The sequence below is a fragment of the Bos indicus x Bos taurus genome, chromosome 5 (assembly GCF_003369695.1).
Source record: "Bos indicus x Bos taurus breed Angus x Brahman F1 hybrid chromosome 5, Bos_hybrid_MaternalHap_v2.0, whole genome shotgun sequence".
NCBI classification, from domain to species: Eukaryota; Metazoa; Chordata; class Mammalia; order Artiodactyla; family Bovidae; genus Bos; species Bos indicus x Bos taurus.
Genome location: NC_040080.1, coordinates 112,730,268 through 112,750,960, shown reverse-complemented (window position 1 = coordinate 112,750,960; position 20,693 = coordinate 112,730,268). Strand labels below are relative to the sequence as shown.

The 20,693-nt window shown below is 38.1% G+C and overlaps 1 protein-coding gene across 4 annotated transcripts in view; it reads left to right on the top strand.

Annotated features, from left to right (window-relative positions):
* NAV3 (neuron navigator 3) overlaps positions 1-20,693 on the top strand; it is a 382,845-nt gene that overhangs the window by 151,964 nt on the left and 210,188 nt on the right. For all 4 annotated transcript variants that reach the window (XM_027543298.1, XM_027543301.1, XM_027543299.1 and 1 more), the window contains exons 6-7: positions 9,835-9,903; positions 13,006-13,145. In XM_027543298.1, coding sequence (XP_027399099.1) covers positions 9,835-9,903; positions 13,006-13,145 — 209 coding nt within the window. The remainder of the gene's footprint in view (positions 1-9,834; positions 9,904-13,005; positions 13,146-20,693) is intronic.

Sequence of the window (20,693 nt, the reverse complement as noted above, 5' to 3'; positions counted from 1 at the left end):
ATATCTGTTCGATCATAGAACAAGCAACAGAATTCCAGAAAAACATCTGCTTCTGCTTCATTGACTATGCCAAAGCCTTTGACTGTGTGGATCACAACAACTGTGGAAAGTTAATAAGGAGATGGGAATACCAGACCACCTTACCTACCTTCTGAGAAACCTGTACGCATGTCAAGAAGCAATAGGTAGAATCAGACATGGAACAACAGACTTGTTCCAGATTGAGAAAAGTGTATGCCACGGCTATATATTGTCACCCTGCTTACTCAACTTCCATGCAGAGTACATCATGAGAAATGCCAGGCTGGATGAATCACAAGCTGGAATTAAGATTGCCAGGAGAAATATCAATAACCTCAGATATGCAGATGATACCACCCTAATGGCAGAAAGGAAAGAGGAACTAAAGAGCTTCTTGATGAAGGTGAAAGGGGAGAGTAAAAAAGCTGGCTTAAAACTCAGCATTCAAAAAAGGAATATCATGACATCTGTTCCCATTATTTCATGGCAGATAGACGGAAAAAAATGGAGAGTGACAGACTTTATTTTCTTTGTCTCCAAAATCACTGTGGATGGTGACTGCAGCCATGAAATTAAAAGATATTTGCTCCTTGGAAGAAAAGCTAAGACAAACCTAGACAACATATTAAAAAGCAGAGATATTACTTTGCCAACAAAGGTCTGTATAGTCAAAGATATGGTTTTTCCAGTAGTCATGTATGGATGTGAATGTTGGGCCATAATGTTGGGCTGAACACCAAAGAATTGATGCTCTCAGACTGTGGTGCTGGAGAAGACTCCTGAGAGTCCCTTGGACTGCAAGGAGATCAAACCAGTCCATCCTAAAAGAAATCAACCCTGAATATTCATTGGAAAGACTGATGCTGAAGCTGAAGTTCCATTACTTTGGCCAACTGATGTGAAAAGCTGACTCTTTGGAAAAAACCCTGATGCTGGGAAAGATAGAGGGTGGGAGGAGGATGGCATGACAAAGGATAAGATGATTGGATGGGATCATTGACTCAATGGACATGAATTTGACCAAACTCCAGGAGATAGTGAAGGATGAGGAAGCCTGGAGTGCTGCAGTTCATGAGTGACTGAACAACAACAAATGAGATATTCAGAAGCTTAATAGTAACCAATGGAGATAAAGAGTAATAGATGTGTGATGTTCAGATGGTATACCTTGGTGATTTTAAAAAGATGCACATATCCTTTATATCTGGGTCCATTTTGATTTTTGAAGATGAAAGGTAACTAATAAGATTATATAATTTTTACTGCTGCATGGAAGTCAACTGTTAGAATAATTACAACAGAAATAGGATCTTCTAAGAAGTCCTGCACCAAACCACTCAAAATCTTTTTTATATTTGGATAGAGTATAAAAGAGGGAATCAGGGAAGTTTTTACACTCATGCCAAGCCTTTTAATAAATATGAGTTCCTGGAATCCTGGCCAGAGATTTTGAGGTTACCATAGTGCTCAACAGAAAAAGTTCAAAAGTTCTGTGATTGCTTGCTTACTTATGTGTGTAATGAACATAAGAGTAGCAAGTTATAAGTAGTATAACTTATTTTCTAGTTCTTACTAAAATGTGGCTTAAAATTTTTAAATATAGTGTTTAATTGGGGGATTTTTTAGGAGAGCTGCCTGGATACTAAAAATACCTTACAATTTAAAGTTTCTTTTACTGCCTATTTCATATTTCTTCATAAAGTAATCTGTTGAATGAAATGATCTAATATTCATTCTCTGAATGCTGAAGAGTATCTATTGAAAGTAGATGTATTTGACACTGGAAAAGATAACACCCTGAAGAAGTTATTCACAAATCCAAAGGGCAATGAATTCATAGAAAAATAAGCATTAAAATATTGCCAGTTTTAATTTGCAAGTAAATAATATGTCATAGTAGAACACAGCATAGTTTATAGAATTCAACAGATAAACATTTAAATTTCATTACTATCATTTATAAGATGCATAACTTGTACAAGTGAGCTAATGTTTAAAGGCATCAATTTCATATTTTTCAGTGAGGAATAGAGCATTAACTTTGCAGGACTATTGTGAATAATAAATGATAAAGGCTAACGTCACTTAATAAGGACACAGTGAAGACATGTTGTTTTCCCTCCTTTAGCATAATTTTGATAACTCCATTCTTAAAACAATTTCACTTGGTTATAAAATGATGATATAATTACCATTGTTGGATACTGGAGTGGGTTGCCATGCCCTCCTCCAGGGGATCTTCCTGATCCAGGGACTGAACACATGTCTCTTATTCTCCCACATTTGGCAGGCATGTTCTCTACCACTACAGTCACCTGGGAAGCCCATTGTTGAATAATACTACTCCTGTATTCTTGCCTGGAAAATTCCATGGACGGAGGAGCTGGTAGGGTGAAGTCCATGGGGTTGCTAAGAGTCGGACATGACTGAGCGACTTCACTTTCATGCATTGGAGAAGGAAATGGCAACCCACTCTGGTGTTCTTACCTGGAGAATCCCAGGGACGGGGGAGCCTGGTGGGCTGCCATCTCTGGGGTTGCACAGAGTCAGACATGACTGAAGCCACTTAGCAGCAGCAGCTGCTGCAGCAGCAGCCAGTAAATAGCAATCAATTATTTAGTATTAAACACATGCCAACCCATGATGGGCTTCCCTGGTGGCTCAGAAGGTAAAGCGTCTGCCTGCAATGTGGGAGACCTCGGTTCGTAACCTGGGTCGGGAAGATCCCCTGGAGAAGGAAAGGGCAACCCACTCCAGTATTCTTGCCTGGAGAATCCTGTGGACAGAGGAGTCAGGTAGGCTCTAGTCCATGGGGTTGCAAACAGTCAGACACGACTGAGTGACCTCACTTTACTTCACTTCAAACCCATGGTAGGAACTGGGAATGCAGAAATGAACATACCATAACCCTTGTCCTGGTGAACAGTCCCATCTGTTCAGGAGACAGACATTTACCCTGATAAATTTCCATATTAACCAGACACTTAGAGATGAGTAAAGACCTGGGGACTCATGGAGGACAAAACTAACTCTACAGTACTTGAGAAATGCCTCAACAAGGAGGTGCCATTTGAGTAGGATCTTAAAGTAGAAGTAAGCTGGATCATGGAAAAAGGAAGAGAGTTCCAGAAAAATATCTATTTCTGCTTTATTGACTATGCCAAAGCCTTTGACTGTGTGGATCACAATAAACTGTGGAAAATTCTGATAGAGCTGGGAAGACCAGACCACCTGACCTGCCTCTTGAGAAACCTGTATGCAGGTCAGGAAGCAACAGTTAGAACTGGACATGGAACAACAGACTGGTTCCAAATAGGAAAAGGAGTACATCAAGGCTGTATATTGTCATCCTGCTTATTTAACTTATACACAGAGAACATCATGAGAAATGCTGGGCTGGAAGAAGCACAAGCTGGAATCAAAATTGCCGGGAGAAATATCAATAACCTCAGATATGCAGATGACACCACCCTTATGGCAGAAAGTGAAGAAGAACTAAAGAGCCTCTTGATGAAAGTGAAAGAGGAGAGTGAAAATGTTGGCCTCAAGCTCAACATTCAGAAAATGAAGATCATGGCATCTGGTCCCATCACTTAATGGGAAATAGATGGGGAAACAGTGTCAGACTTTATTTTTTGGGCTCCAAAATCACTGCAGATGGTGACTGCAGCCATGAAATTTAAAAAAAAAAAAGCTTACTCCTTGGAAGGAAAGTTATGACCAACCTAGATAGCCTATTCAAAAGCAGAGACATTACTTTGCCGACAAAGGTCCATCTAGTCAAGGCTATGGTTTTTCCTGTGGTCATGTATGGATGTGAGAGTTGGTCTGTGAAGAAAGCTGAGCCGAAAAATTGATGCTTTTGAACTGTGGTGTTGGAGAAGACTCTTGAGAGTCCCTTGGACTGCAAGGAGAACCAACCAGTTCATTCTAAAGGAGATCAGTCCTGGGTGTTCTTTGGAAGGAATGGTGCTGAAGCTGAAACTCCAATATTTTGGCCACCTCATGCGAAGAGTTGACTCATTGGAAAAGACTCTGATGCTGGGAGGAATTGGGGGCAAGAGGAGAAGGGGACGGTAGAGGATGAGATGGCTGGATGGCATCACCGACGCGATGGACATGAGTTTGAGTGAACTCCGGGAGTTGGTGATGGACAGGGAGGCCTGGCATGCTGCGATTCATGGGGTCGCAAAGAGTCGGACACAACTGAGCGACTGAACTGAACTGAAGATATCATAATGTGAGGAAGAGAAGTAATGGTGTTTTATGTTGAAGGAAACCTCATGAGGAAATGCAGAGGGCTGGGAGAAGAGGCGCCAGGCCTTGGCTGAGGTATGGTGACAGTGGAGAACGTGGGGTGGAGGATGTGCCGAGGAGAGGAAGCTGTAGGAAAGTCTGAGGAGGCACACAGAAGCACTCTGTAAACCAGATCACAGAGTTTGGACTTTGTCCTGCAGACAATGGGTAGTCAACAGCAAGCTCAGAGAAAAATTTGGACATGAACTCCGGGAGTTGGTGACGGACAGGGAGGCCTGGCGTGCTGCGATTCATGGGGTCGCAAAGAGTCAGACACGATTGAGCGACTGATCTGATCTGATCTGATTCTTTCTTGGGAAAGTTAGTTCTGTTGACTCTCAGAAGAATGAATTTGACTAGCTGTAAAAAAAAAAAAAGGACTGATAACAAGGAGACTAGTCACCTGAGTCATTATTAGAATCCATAAGAAGGATGACAGAGGGAAGAATGGAGTGGGTCATGATCAAGATGAAGTTCTTTGTTCAATGGAAAAAAAATTTTGACACTAAATTTAAAGAGCAACAGCAAAGAGAGGATGATTTGGAAGAAGAATAATGAGTTGAGGTTTGAACATTTGGGGAATATCTGGGAGAAATCTATTAGTAGCTGATAGATTCAGGTAGCTTATCTAGGAGATAATGAGATATTTTAGAAAAGAGGCTGAATTTAGAATTGAGATTGGATTATGAAATAGAGATTGATATAATAAAATGGAGGAATAGATTAGCTGATGCCTAGGATTATGACTTTGAAAATATTCATGGTTATAGTACAAAATTCATAAGATGAGTATGGTGAATGACCCTGAGTCTGGGAAGGAAGAGGAGGAGTAGCTCAAGAGAAAGTATTGTGTTGAGAAAGCTAAGGGAGATGACACATGCTTAGTTCCTGCGTCCATGTCCAGCTCTCTGCGACCTTATGGGCTGCAGCCCACCAGGCTCCTCTGACCATGGGATTCCCCAGGCAAGAATACTGGAGTAGGTTGCCATGCCCTCCTCCAGGGGATCTTCCTGACCCAGGGATGGAACCCATCTCCCATGGACTGAGGCAGGCTACAGGCTATGTCTTCCGCATTGATGAACCTGCATTCAGGCAGGTTCCTTACCACGAGTGCCACCTGGGAAGCCCAATTATGTATAAGAATCCTGTTAAAATGCAGATTCTGAGTCAGTTGATTTAGGAATAGACCAGTCCATCTGACTCTTTGTAAGCCCATGGACTATACAGTCCATGGAATTCTCCAGGCCAGAATACTGGAGTGGGACATTCCTTCTCCAGGGGATCTTCCCAATCCAGGGATGGAACCCAGGTGTCCCACATTGCAGGCAGATTCTTTACCAAATGAGCCACCACAGAAACCTCTAAGAAGGTTCATGTCATGCCAGTTCTGTTCATCTATGGACAACACTTTGAGTAGTGAGACTCTGGTGGTTAATAAAAATAGCTAATCAAAATTCAGGATCTGTTTACTTTGAGAAGCATTCTTTCTTTATAAATATGTGGATATTGTAATTCCACGTGGAGATTTGTGCTGAAGCTGTTTTAGATGGTTCTGGCAGTTGGGATCCTTCTGTGTTTTGAATACCAGATGAATTTCCTCCTTTGTTTAATTGGCTATATGGAAACTCCTCCTCTTCCCTTCCATGTTAGAGGAAATAAAAAGCATTCCCTTGATATTATACTTTATTATATAGATGAGCAGATGCTTTTTAGTATAGGACCCACAGTGAGTTTCTAAATATTTTTTTTTGTTTTTGTTCTTTTGTTTCTGATACATTTTGCCATCCAAATTATTAACTAGAAGAAGTTTCCTTTGATAACATTTCTGGAAAAGAAGACAATCTTCCATCCAGATGTCTGCAAATCCTTAGTTGACTGATGCTCTAACTCATTTTATCTACCCCCACTTGCCTCATAGCTGTGTCTACATGTCCCTTGTGTCTATTTCATTAATAAATTGTTTTAACTGTATCCACTCACCTACTTTGTTACTAGCCAGTTTGTAAATATGAAACTAGGGAAATGGTATTACAAGCACTGTGGGAAAAAAAAAAATATGTTTCTGCTGCACAGGGAGTCAGAGCCAGGTTTAAAAAAATTAAGAAAAATGAAGGGATCTAGAGTCTCTGTCGGAGAAGGCAATGGCACCCCACTCCAGTACTCTTGCCTGGAAAATCCCATGGACGGAGGAGCCTGGTAGGCTGCAGTCCATGGGGCCGCTAAGTCAGACGCGACTGAGTGACTTCACTTTCACTTTTCACTTTCATGCATTGGAGAAGGAAATGGCAACCCACTCCAGTGTTCTTGCCTGGAGAATCCCAGGGATGGAGCAGCCTGGTGGGCTGCCATCTATGGGGTCACAAAGAGTCGGACACGACTGAAGTGACTTAGCAGCAGCAGCAGCAGCAGAGTCTCTGTGGAAAGTGTTGAGGCTTGAGTTAGCATGGGAAACATGAAAATTGAGGGAGAACATAGATACAGATAAATTTGTAGAGGTCGAATCAGCATGTCAGGATATTGATTGCACATCTATAGTAATTAAAAGGAAGGAAAAACGGAAGAGTTGACTACTGAGGTTTCAAGCCCAGAGGGTTAAATAAAATGGTGATCTTGTAAACAGAAATCATGAAATGAAAGGATCTGATTAGAACTTGGGAGTTAAAAAAGAAAATGGTGAGTTTGGTCATGGAAATGGGTGTCTTTTATTCATCTGATGTTAATCACTGGCAATATGATGCAGATATTAACTCTAGCCTTCGATTATTAATTAACCCCAGCAGGAACCAGGGTTCAATCCCCGGGTGGTGAAGATCCCCTGAATAAGGGTATGGTTGCTGCTGCTTAGTTGCTTCAGTCATGTCTAAGTTTTTGCGACCCTATGGCCTGCCAGGCTCCTCTGTCCATGGATTCTCTAGGCAAGAGTACTAGAGTGGATTGCCATGCCCTACTCCGGGGGATCTTCCCGACCCAGGGACAGAACCTGGGTCTCCTGCATTGCAGGCAGAGTCTTTACCACTGAGCCACCAGGAAAGCCCAAGAGTATGGCTACCCACTCCAGTATTCTTGCCTGGAGAATTCCATGGACTGAGGAGCCTAGCGAGCTTCATTCCATGGGGTTATAAAGAGTCGGACATGACTGAACGACGAACTTTCACTTTCTAGTTGATTTTACCTGAAATCTTATGTAAGACTCAAATGAAAGAATGCATACAAGTGCTTGAGGAAAGATAGCATATGAAAAAGCATGTCTTTAAGAGATGGATAATGAAAGAGGTGAAGGAAAGAGAAAATGATCAAGAATGATGGTGGGCAGATAGATTGAGTTTATTTGTGTTCTTCAAATGACAGTCTATGAAAGAGAGTCAGAAAGGCAGAGGGAACAATATGGTCAAATACAAAGACATTAGAATATGTTAAGAACTGAATCAAATTTTTATTTGTGTTCTTCAAATAACAGCTTCACAATTGCAAGGAGAGAATAGAGCAGAAACCAAGTTTTAAAGCATGGGAGTAGGGTACACAAATGTAGGCAACTTGTATTCTCTGATGCGTGTGCTCAGTCGTGTCCGACTCTTTGTGGCCCAGTGGACTGTAGCCCACCAGCTCCTCTATCCATGGGATTGCCCAGGCTAAAATACGGGAATGGGTTGCCATTCCCTCCTCCACGGGATCTTCCTGACCCAGGGACCAAACCTGCGTCTCCCATGTTTCCTTCTTTGGGAGGTGGATTCTTTACTTTTAAGCCACCTAAGAAACCCTATATTCTCTGATAATTAGAAAACACACATGGGCAATAAAATCACATTGATTTTGGCCAATTAACTTCTTTTGATTTTGCTGTTGGTTTCCACTTCCATAGTAGAAATTATGATACTTTATAAATCATGAAGGAAAGTATCAGTGAGGTGGCCTCAGCTCCCTTAGGGAACGTGCATTTTTTTTTATGGGCATCTGTCCTGCTAATATTTGTCTTCAATTTGAAGGTACAGGATAGAAGACATCAGGGTAAACCTTTAGGTAGTTCTCTTTTTCTCAGTTGACACATTCACAGAAGATTCTTTTTTCACGGCAGGTACTTTTACATTTAAATTTTGAGTGAATGTCCCATTCCACTGTGATGCTCTGTTGTTTCTGTTTTGTAAACTGTCCTCTGATGTTCTGGTAGTTGAGGTGTAGTTTGGCCATTGTGGCCAGCTGTTACTGTCCAGTGCTGTTGGAATACAGAATGCACCCTCTGCAAATGAGAATATATCAGGTATCCTCTTGAAAACAAGTGCTCTGAAAAGCTATCTCGATATGAGGATATATTTGTTCCTCTCTAGCCAGGCAGTTCTAAGGACCTACATGCTCCCACCACAGGCTGCCTCTGTGGAGTCAGAGTTTACTTAGGAAACATGTCACCATTTTAAGGATACCATTAATCATCATTTTGATTACATATCCTCTGCTTGGCAGCAAAGCAATTGGCTGAACAGCAGGGCTCCACATAACCCTTCTACCCTGATTCCAACACCCCCATGTTGTTCCTGTCTCCCTGGAGGCCTTGAAAACTGTGCATGTACAACTGGCTTCATGTAGAGGCACCATTCACCAGCAGTGACTCTCTACTCACACACCAACCCATGGCCATCACAGCGCATGTGAAAATGTCTGGGTCCACTGGGTCTTACTGTGTCCTCAGAACTCTAGTTTCAGAGCCATTAGGTAATTTAGAAACCAGTTCAAACTGAAGCACAGATGCTGATTTTGTTTATAAAGTATCCACTGTTCTTCAAAGCTGTTTCCATGATGCTCTTTGGTGTATTTTTGACCAAAGATTGTGATTTAAAAAATCATTAAGAATTGTAATTTAAGAATGCCCAGAAATTGTCCTCAGCAGTTGTTCAGTCTGTTTTTGAAGAATCTGACTCCATTTTAATTTCAAATTTTGCATAGCTTTTTCTCCGGAAAGGATTTTATTAATCACTTCCTTAAAATGTTGTATCCAGGACTGGAGATCAGCAATAACTGATTAGACAGAAACCAGATATTTTAACTTTTGGTATTCAAAATGGTATTTAGGTTAAATTTTTCTAATTAGATTTCATAAAATAATGATTCTCATTTCATACTTTTTTTTATTTGAATCTTTTTTTGAGAAAGAGATCTTGCTATGGTATAAGTCAAATTTTAGCTTTCCTGAAGTTTTCACTGTCATTTACAAAAGTTGAGTTCTTTATAAGATGGAATACTACTACTTAAGAAGGCACTAATATTGTCACACAGCCATTATTTTACAGTCATTGACAACACACTTATTAAGGGGGTACACAGCATTAATTATTTCATAGTATGTTCATAATCAATGGTCATGGTGTATGTTACATTATCATAATTTTCTAATTAATTTATTATTTATGCACGTTTATACATGTTCCAATTGCATTTCATTAACTCATAGTTTTCTTGTAAGTTTGTACTTTCTTTCCATGTTCAAGGAATCTCTTTAATTCAATTTCTCTGTTTCTCCTCATACAGTCTGGCAGCCAGATATGCAACTCAGTCTAATCACAGTGGAATTGCAACCAGTCAAAAAAAGCCTACTAGGTCAGTTAATATCTCTAATTTATTACTTATTAGTGATAATAAAGTAAATGCCCAGTGATATTTTGTCCTATCATTCTAATTTTTTTTGTTTCAAAAAATGACATACTTCTGGATAAAAAGGTTAGAGTACTGAATTTTTCCAAGTAGATTTCCACATGACTTCTTGAGGATGAGCTTGTTGTGTTAAATTATGAAATGGATCTTGAGTTCCTTTAATTTAGTTTTGTTACACATAGTGCTATGACTGGGCTAAAGTCTAGGTTCTAGGCTTAGAGAAAATCAAGGAAAACAATTACTTTGAAGACCCTCTTCTTTCCAGGTCACAAATTCTGGAAGTAAAACAAGATTATAATTGCTTTTTGAAATGGCCTTGCATTGATTATTGCACATTTTGAAGCAGCACTGAGACACATTGGCAGATTTTTGTGGGGCAATTAGCACCAGGTCAACCTGGGTCATTCTTTTAACACTTTAAATTTTTTCTTCTTTATGAAATATGTATTTTAAAGTCAGTGTAGTATAATAAATGACAGTGCATTATGTACTGTTTGAAAAATCAATAGTTTATAAAATGTGTGAAAATTGATCTTTTTTTTAATGTTAATGATGGTACAGCTAAGTGAGGCCACAGCAAATGTGTTTTGCCCCCTGATTATCATGTAGTTATTTGTGCCATCTCACTCACTGGGAGAGTGTCTCACTGGTGGTTAACTAGTCACTACTCTAATAATGAATCATATTATGCAGTGTTTGACCACAAGGACTGCTGATGGTGCCTTGACTTGAAATATTTTCCCCTTGCCTTGGTTTTCTAACTTATGCTCATTTCCATAGTAATTAAACTGATTCTGGATAGGCAAATTGAGAGGGTATTTAATGAAAAACCAGAAGAAATGAGATAAATTAGGATATGGAAAGAACAATGACCTTCCATGTTCAGTGAGCATTTTTTTATTACTACTTCTGAGACTTATGAATGTAAAATGTATTTTAAGTACTTCTTCAATTTAATAGAACATCTCTTTTTTTTGGCTTCATTCTCATTTCTCTTTTTATTACTTTGATGAATGATCTAGAGCTCTGGCTGACTGTCAAATTAGGGTAATGAGAAGAGCAAATGGATTTTTTAATTTGTTTTAATTTGTTCTTCTGAGAACTAAAGATCACTTGGCTCCATGGGTCACAGTCATGATTAAAATGCAATTTAATTGCTTTCTAGAAACATAGCAAGTTTCACTGCAATCAGGGCAAATTTTGTAACAAAATCTGTTTATATGAGTTTGGACTGAACTTTCTAAGTCTGTGCCTGACTCTACAGGACTAGTTCTCATTTTTATTATGATTGGGACATTTAGCCAAATTAATTAATTGAATTCTTTCTACATAGTGCAATCACTGGTCTCCAAAATTCCTGGTGTCTTGGTTATTGTGCTAGACTTACAAACCCTGTAGATCCATTGGAGCAAAAGTTAAATGCTGGAGTCATTTGGGAAAGATTCTAATCTTGTGTATGACACAACCTCTAATTAGCAAAATAGCTGAAGGAACTATTAACAGCCATATGTATTTAAACTCCAAAATACAGTCAACATTTTGAAGCTATTAACTATTCCAAGATATCAACATTTCGGTTTTCAGGCTGGTGTGTGTGTTTTCCTGATGTACATTCCTTTTTGCTATACCTGTTACTATTGTAAAATATTTATAGTATACATTTAAGAGTTTGATTTCCTAAGGATCTATGGAGATAGTATGTCAGGTAGTGTAATAAGGCGAGTTAAATTTTGAATATGGTAGCAAATGATTGGGAAATTGTAATATATTGGGTACCAGTATAACAGATATAAACATTCTTTTACTTTAAACCTTTTTTAAAGGATAACAGTAAAAAAAAAATAAATTGCTACCTTTATAAGTTCTACGTTTTTTGTTACTTTTCTTTTAAAATAGAATTTGTTAGAGCAGTACACAGTGACGTTCACATGGGGGCAGCAAAAGCTAGCAAAGATGCTGGCAGTGCTTAATATCGTGTTTTAAATATGTCTAGAATACAATACTAGTTCTTAATTTCTAGTTTTATGTGGACTGGTTATTATACATATGCAGTATACACTAAATAAAATATTGTAATTGCATATTTTAGGCACCATCCTTGAAATAACTGAATACTTGAAATTTTAATATGGGAAGGAACTGTTTAAACAGTGAAATAAGTGATCCAAACTGATGTTTAATTATAGTTGAAGTAAAACAACTTAAGTACATTAACTCTTGTCAAGCTTTCCCTAGTGTTAAGATAGTCTACATGTATTTCCTCTGTCCTTCATATAAAAGGAGCTGAAGCAACTATCACTGTATGTGCATTTTAAATTGTCATTCTACTAATAGATTTTTTTTTTTCTTATGAGACTTGCATCTTTTTTGTCACATGGCTTGTGTGATTATTAGCCACACTTGTGGGGTAACCAGGTAAAGTCCAGGTCTTCACTTTTGGCAAGCAAGTGAAAGTTTTTATGTGAGACAGCTGGGTCCAGTATGAACAAACTCATGACCCTGGTCTCCACACCATGTTTTAGAGTAATTAACTAGCTCAGATATTCAGTGTTTGCTCTTTGCAGTTTATTATGTAACTTTATTCTCCTTGTTATTAACGTGTAAGTTCATTTAAGATACAGCCACCTAAGATAAAAACAAATGTCCCATACATTGAAAAAACTTAACAATAATTGCAGGCAGCTGCTTAATATCCTGAGAACATAATAAAATATTATTATTTCCCTTGCTTTTCATATAATTGTTACAGCCCCTTTAATCAAAGTTGTATTCATCAGGCATGTGATGAGTGAGTTTTTTAGTTAGAATTACTTTATTTCTAATTGTCTTGCATTATTGATATACTTTGGAGGCAGATTAATCATATGAAACAAGACTTTTCTGGAGATTCTCAAATGTTGTATTTAGCAATTTGTCACTTAAACCAACAATTTTTGCTGAACTCCATAAATTATGATTTTCCCATTAACCCTTCCCTACTCAGAACCTCCTTTTCTCTATCTTTTTGTAATGTACTATAATGATGTAATTTTTCTTGTACTATTTCAGGCTTCCAGGTCCCTCTAGGGTGCCAGCTGCAGGCAACAGCAGCAAGGTCCAGGGAGCCTCCAATTTAAATAGGAGAAGTCAGAGCTTTAACAGCATTGATAAAAACAAGCCTCCAAATTATGCAAATGGAAATGAAAAAGGTACGTGTTCTCCCCTTACATCATACAGGCACAAGTGTAACCTATGAGCCTCGTAAATTACATGCTAAATCTAGCGTGTAAGCAATGTTACAGCATTTGGAGTGGAAATGTTATCAGTGGACTTTCTTATGTTTTGTAAGTGCATCCTCTTGAAGAAAGCATCCAGCTTTCTTCAGGACCTTTCTGATCTGGAGAATATTTTAAGGAAATGTAGTCATTTATATTAAAGCAGTTAGTGATATCCCCGTGTTTAAAATCTGTTTCTCAAAGATTTCCTCCTGGATGCATGTAAATAACATTTTCTTTTGTCTTCTCATGTTTTGTGAATGTTTATTCTGAAATCATAAACCTACATAAAATGTCTTTGAATCCTTAGTTTTAGTTAACTAAATTAAGTGCCCTAAGTGTTTGGGGAAGTTGAGTTTGAAGCAATCAGAATTTAAGACATAATTATGGAAGATATTTAGTCTTTGGAAGCAGCAGGACAGATAAATATTATGACCTTAATTTTTCCTTTAAGAGACAAATTATTCAGGTTTGTTTTATTTTCTTGAAAGGGTATATGATAGAAATATCCAACCACATACTGATAAGGAAGAAAGGATACAGTTGGAAGTGTGTTAAAGGCAGATTATATATTAACTATATGATACACAGTTCTCTGTAGTGTGCGCAGCATGTATTTAAAGAGGCTCTGGCTTGATGCATATCCCTATGGATCATGCATCCAAGTGAGAGGATGTGTAATTTACATCTAAACCATAAGAAAACCAAGAACTTCTGCTGCTGGGAGCAGTGTGACCCTGTGAGGGATGAGAGCATGTTGCAAGATTTTGAGGTAGTGTTTTCTGATCAATAAAACTTCTCTTTGTAGTATTTAACTCTCCATGCAACAGGAAATTCAATAGTGACAAATATGCTTAGTGGTAGAACAGCTGGCAAGTTTAGTTTGACTAATTCAAGCAGTTTAAAAGTTTTTTGGCTCTGATTAGAACATTTCCAATTGTTTCATATGGATGATTTGATGAGACTTCTTTTACTCAGAATTGACAAGGGTAATCTATGGGTGATCTATAGGTGAATTGATAGGGGTGATCTATACACTTTACTGAAAATTTCTTACCTATTAAAACACAACTGGGCAGTCTCTAAACCCCTATAAACAGAGCAGTGTAATATCCCCAGTTCTTGAGTTAAATGGAAAAAGAAGAAAATAGTATGTATTTGGAAGTTAGGATTTTGTCTTTAAAATAGACAATAAAATCTTTGATTTGAGAACAAAGAAGAAGTATTTCTGAAGACTTATACTTCTCCTGGACAACAATTTCTTTTTTTTTTTTTTTACAATTTATTTAAAGTGTACAGTTTAATGGTGTTTATATATTCACAGAGTTAAGCAATCATTACCACAATCAATTTTAGAATATTAAAAAAACTATTTCTTATCACAAAAATATCTCCCTCATTTTGTGACTTTTCTAGGAAGTGTCAATGGCCTGTGAAATTCTAAGGGAAAGTAAACAGGCTTAGGCCATATATGCTGAGTGGAATGCTCAGGTGTCCAATTTAGCTACATGATACTACAGTCACATAATATTTTTGTAAGAAATGACTAGTAACATTGGCAAAGAAACCTAGAAATGCTTTAGATGACCTAACACTTTGATATAACAATGTACTTTTCAGTCATTTAAAAGTGAAATACTTTTTTACATTCCTGGTATCTAAAAGTAAAAATCCAAACATAGCCAAATACTCCTATTTTTCCATAGCCATTCTGCCTCTCTAAGAAGTAGCAGTATTTACAATAACCGCAAGGTGGAGACAGATGACATACATTATGTGATTTTTGACCACAAGCAGATTTCCTTACGTTGGTCTCATGAGCAAAAGTTTTCCTGGTGAATTATAGCCATTACTTTTAATTCCAACAAAGTAAAATTCTAAAACCTTTAAAGTGGATGATCTCACACTCACAAATATTTATAATATATTAAATGTAGGCATTAAATGGTCTGAAACTGTCAATAATAAAGCTTAAATTGCATTATATAATACAGGGCTTTCCTCATAGCTCAGTTGGTAGAGAATCCACCTGCAATGCAGGAGACCCTGGTTCGATTCCTGGGATGGAAAGATTCACTGGAGAAGGGATAGGCTATCCACTCCAGTATTCTTGGGTTTCCCTTGTGGCTCAGCTGGTAAAGAATCCACCTGCAATGTGGGAGACCTGGGTTTGATCTCTAGGTTGGGAAGATTCCCTGGAGAAGGGAAAGGCTACCCAGTCCAGTATTCTGGCCTGGAGAATTTGTTTTATATGTTATGTGGTATTTTCTATTAACATGGAGATGCAACTTCATGTCAGTACTTCCAATATCATTTTTAAATTAATCATTGTATCATGCTATTTTATATTGCCAAATGTGCGTGCGTGCTGTCATTTCAGTTGTGCCCAACTCTGTGCAACCCTCTGGACTGTAGCCCACCAGGAGTTTTGCCAGGCAAGAGATGGGATTCTCTAGGCAAGAGCACTGGAGTGGGTTGCCATGTCTTCCTCCAAGGAATCTTCCTAATCCAGGGATTGAACCTGTGTCTCTTAGGTCTTCTGCATTGGCAGGCAGGTTCTTTAACACTAGTGCTACCGGGGAAGCCATATGGTCAAAATATTATCTTAAACTATAGAGCAAACCAAGCAAATATAAACATCGCATATGAAACAGTTCATAATTTATCCTTTAGACTGTTCCTTGGTACATCTTTTTGGATAAGAATTATTTAACCTTTTTGACATGGAGATGTTTTGTGGTAGGATAACATCTAAAAATATTCTATCAGATAATAAGTTGATCTCTGTGACCAACTAGTTTGCATACATATCCTGGGCATGTCCAAATAAGGTTAAAGTTAAACAAGATTTTCAAAGATTACAGTATTACAATGACAGAATTCAGAAAGTACTGACTTGAGTATTCTAATTGCCTTTTCTTTTTAGTTATTAGAAAGTATAACATTTATGTTTAATAAATATTTTGCTAGAAAAAATAATCATACTATCTGTAATGTGCTCCCTGAATGCTTCTATATGAAAAATGTACTTTCTACTTAAGTCTTAAATGATGAGTTATATGAATCAATTGGGGAATCTCTAGAATTTGTAATAGATAGTAAAGACTTTTTCACAATTAAAGAAATTTCACTTCTTATTTAAAAACATAATTTTGAAAGCACAGTAGCTTCTCACATGTTTGGGATGGTAAAAATAGCTTATTTGGAATTTTGTGACTTATCTAATAAAGGAAAATCAGTAGAGAATCACAAACCACACTTCAAATGATACATCTAATATCACCTTAATAATAATACAAACCAAAAAATAGTGTGCTCCTTTCACCAAATGGATTAAAATATCAGTGAACATGGCCATAGATTAATTATCACTTGCAGAGAAGGCTAAATAGAAATGTTAAAATATAAAGCAATGCCATCCACTATTCTGTTGAAATGGAATGTAGTAGGGACAAATTTCACAGAACAAACAGTGAAATGAAGACAGCATTGTTTGTAGAGAAGCATTTCTTTGGGGAGTCCAAGTTTCTTCCCTTGATGACCTGCCATTCAGAAACTGACAATGAATAATATATTCTGACACTAGCATTTAGCAGTTTGCTTGTGGAGCCTATAAGACTACTCTAGACAAATGTATGCTTTAAAGAAAAATCAAATACCTATTCAGTGGAAAGCAGGGATCCTATGGGAAAAAATGCTGTGGTTCATTTGGACATATTTTTTATGACTGAAGTAGTTTATCTTAATAATTGTTTTATAAAATTGACATGATAAATATGAAAACAGCTTAACAGTTTAGTGTTATCATGAATGTAAATATTCCTGGTTCTATTTGGAATTCACTTTCTGAATTATGATCCCTGAACACATATTACTTGACAGAGTTTCTTAGCAGAGAGATGTTTTTCTGTGTTGCTAAGAAACATGCCACAGCAGCATAGGGCATGCTCCCGTCTCTTTATATTTCTCCCATGTGATTCTTACATGGAACTTGCACGTCTCCAAAAGAGATTTGTTTTCTGTTTTCCTAGATTCTAATGAAGTAGCTTCTGGTGTGGAGGTGTTTTCTTTCACTTGCATTCAATATAGATTTGGTAGACTTGATACAGAGAATTTAGCAAAATTGCTTTTTTTTAAACTACCGGTTTAATGTAAATGTTGTATTACTCATGGTTTTTTAAAACAGTTATCTAATTAAGTATTTTTAAAAAATTACTCTGAAATTACTATAAGACAAAAAATGAACTCTTTTTTTTTTCAATGCAATGCAAATATACTTTACTTATTATGTCCCTTTACTGGAGATTTATGTATTCTGCCATGACTTTTTGCTTTATTTCCTTAATTATTATATAAACCTATAATGATATGATAACTTCAGGTTAATCTTGGGGATTTTTATGAGGTAAAGTAATTAAGTGCATAGATCAAGTGATACGATTAAATAAACAATATGTTGTTTTCTATGTATACATGCTCACATATTGAGGTGTACACATATATACATGCTTATGCATAAATTAGGTGTTTCAAGAATCTGGCTGGTGAACTGAAGCGTCCCTAAATCTTACAGTAGTCCACAAAGCAGCACTCTCACCTTACATACGGTACAATATATACACGCAGAGAATGGACAGTGCCTCTACAATCCCTGTAACAGCATTCCAAGTTTCTGTTGAGTCATAAAACTGATGATTGAGGCATTTTGAAAACTATCATTTATGGGAAACAGTGTGGTGAGGTAAACCAGGACCAGTTGATAACAAGCCATATTTAAATCTGAATGCTCCTTTTTTTAACTTTCAAAATGTTCAAAGTATTTTGGTATATTATTATAAAATGAGAATCTAATTATTTACCATGCTAATTAGCATGACTACATTGATCAATCATTTCCTCCCTTCCATAGTGATCTGTGATGCTGAATATTTAGTAGGGACTGTGCATGTCACTGACCACAATGCCGGCTAGACAGTGAATACTTTAAAAATGGAGGTGCTGTTGTTATTTTTGGTGGTTTTTACTTTGTCATTGGGCTTCCAAGATGACTCTGGTGAAGAACCCACCTGCCAATGCAGGGTATGTGGGTTTGATCCCTGGGTTGGGAAGATCTCCTGGAGGAGGAAATGGCAACCCACTTCAGTATTCCTGCCTGAAAAATCCCATGGACAGAGGAGCCTGGCGGGGCTACAGTCCATGGGGTCGCAAAGAGTCGGACACGACTGAGTGACTGAGTACACATGCGCTTTGTCATTACTTTGTAAGTTGAAACTTGTTTGTTTGCATGTGAACAGCATAGTACTGAGTGAGGAATAAGAGATAAATAACTGAGGGTGTTCCCTGGTCTGCTTCTCAGGCTAGTGGCACTGTTGGCAGCACGTCTCTAAGCTCTGAAGCTAACCTGCCAAATTTCCCCAGAGAATCGTCTTTATCTAAACTTCCCATATGTCTGTTGTGACTGCCACATTTACCTCCGTGTAGTAATTTTAGAACAGATTGGCATTTTTCCCAGGTCATCAAAGTTAATTTTTTGCAGTATGAAATAACTAAAAATTAACTCTGTGAATTTAGGTGTTTTTTGAGCAAGAATTAAAATCTTCTTTAACATCAGCTCAGAAGGATGGTGTCAGCAGGATGTCCCAGGAGATAGTATATGGCTAGCTGAATAGTATCTTGTATGATATCCTCCCCATGTATATTCTCCTCAATTTGTTGAGGAAGAAGGAACCCACACTTCAGGGAGTTATGCGATTGCCTTCACTGTTGTGACAAACGTGACTTTCTGGAGAACCGTACTGGCACAATTTCTGGGTGGGCCACGGACATATGGAAAGAAGAGAGTATCAAAATCTTCCAAATGTTGGACTTACATAAGCCTGGTTTCCAATTTTGAGTCTCTTTTCTAAATTTTACCATATGTATGATTTGGAGCAAGTTGCTTTCTCTGAGCTTCAGTTTTCTCATATATAATAGTAGAGATCATAATTATATTGTAGGTTATTATGAATTTAAATGAGGCATGTCGTTAGAGCTCTCAGGGTGATACCATATATCAAAGTATCTGGGAAAAGTAAGCCGTTAGTAAATAATTGGTTATTGGTTGTAATGGAATTGGTGGTGGTGGAGAAAAAGGGGGAGGAAAAGAACAGGAGTGCAAGCACCTTTCTCTTTGGAGATCAGAGACAAGGAACAGTTATAGGCAGAGAGGGGCCCCTGCAAACACAGGCTACAAGTTTGTTGCACGAATGCCTTTAGATGTACAGAGTTGTGCTTTTCGCCATACCCAGCTAACCATTCATAGAAGCTGAGATAACAACACTCAGAAATGTATCTGAGAGACCAGGCTGCTTACTACCGAAGATGTAAATGGAACAGAGAGCGGAATGTGTGGCGGCCTCTACTCTGTCAGAGCTGAAAGGCTGTCATTTCAGTGGCTATTGTTCTGCAGCCTTTCTTGTGAGGAGCCCAGAGACACTCATTATTCTAATGTTCCCTGGATGCACAGTGACCTATGAATTGTGCTCTTCATGAAACCTGAAGCACCTCATTGAGACTGTGTCTAGATGGGGGCAGACTGAGAGTTGAGCTCAGAGAAGTGTCTTCTCTGTGTGTACTCATCTGAGGACAATTGTACAGCTGTTGTATGACTGAGACTGTGGGCTGGATACAGATGTCATAATTTGGAGTCCCTCCTGTCTCATTTTAGAGTGTTATGGTGTTGAATTTCCCCTCTACTTGAACAGTGATAGCAGTCTGTCTAGCTAACATCAGCACGCTTAAAGAGCATCCTGACTCGTCCTTTTCTGACCCTCTCCTCTCATCTTCACCAAAGCTCCCAGGCAGGCACCAGAGGAATCCCCTGACTTCTTAACCTGATTGCAGAAACAGAAGATACACACTAAGTATGTGCTAAAATGATGAAATGAAAGACATTAGGAAAACCTGATAGGCTTCTTTTGTTTTTAGTGGTCCCTCACCACAAACTGCCAAGCATCTGGGGGAAGGTTGAACTGGCCAAGGTTCCAGAAGTTCACAGAGTAAACAATATTAATGCTGCATAGGTGTGGAAAGTTTAATGAATTTAGCTAATTTCAACACTATCATAATAAACAATTCTTTAAAGCTGATAATTTCAGCAGTTGCCCTGATTTCCCAATCTGTTCAAACTCTTTTACTCAAAGCATGGTCTGTACCAGCAGCATTGCCATCACGTGGAAGCTTGTTAGAAATGCAGGATCTCAGGGCCTCCTGCAGATCTGCTAAAGCACAAGTGATGGGCATTCAGTAGGATCCCCAGTGACTGAAGCACACACTGAAGTCTGAGACCCTTACATTACACACTTAGAATGTTACACATTGTATAGCAACAACAGAGCTTGGGCTCTAGAATCACACACACTAAGTCGCTTCAGTGTTGTCTGACTGGAGTGGGTTGCCATTCTCTTCTCCTGGGGAGGTCTTCTGAACACAGAAATCAAACCC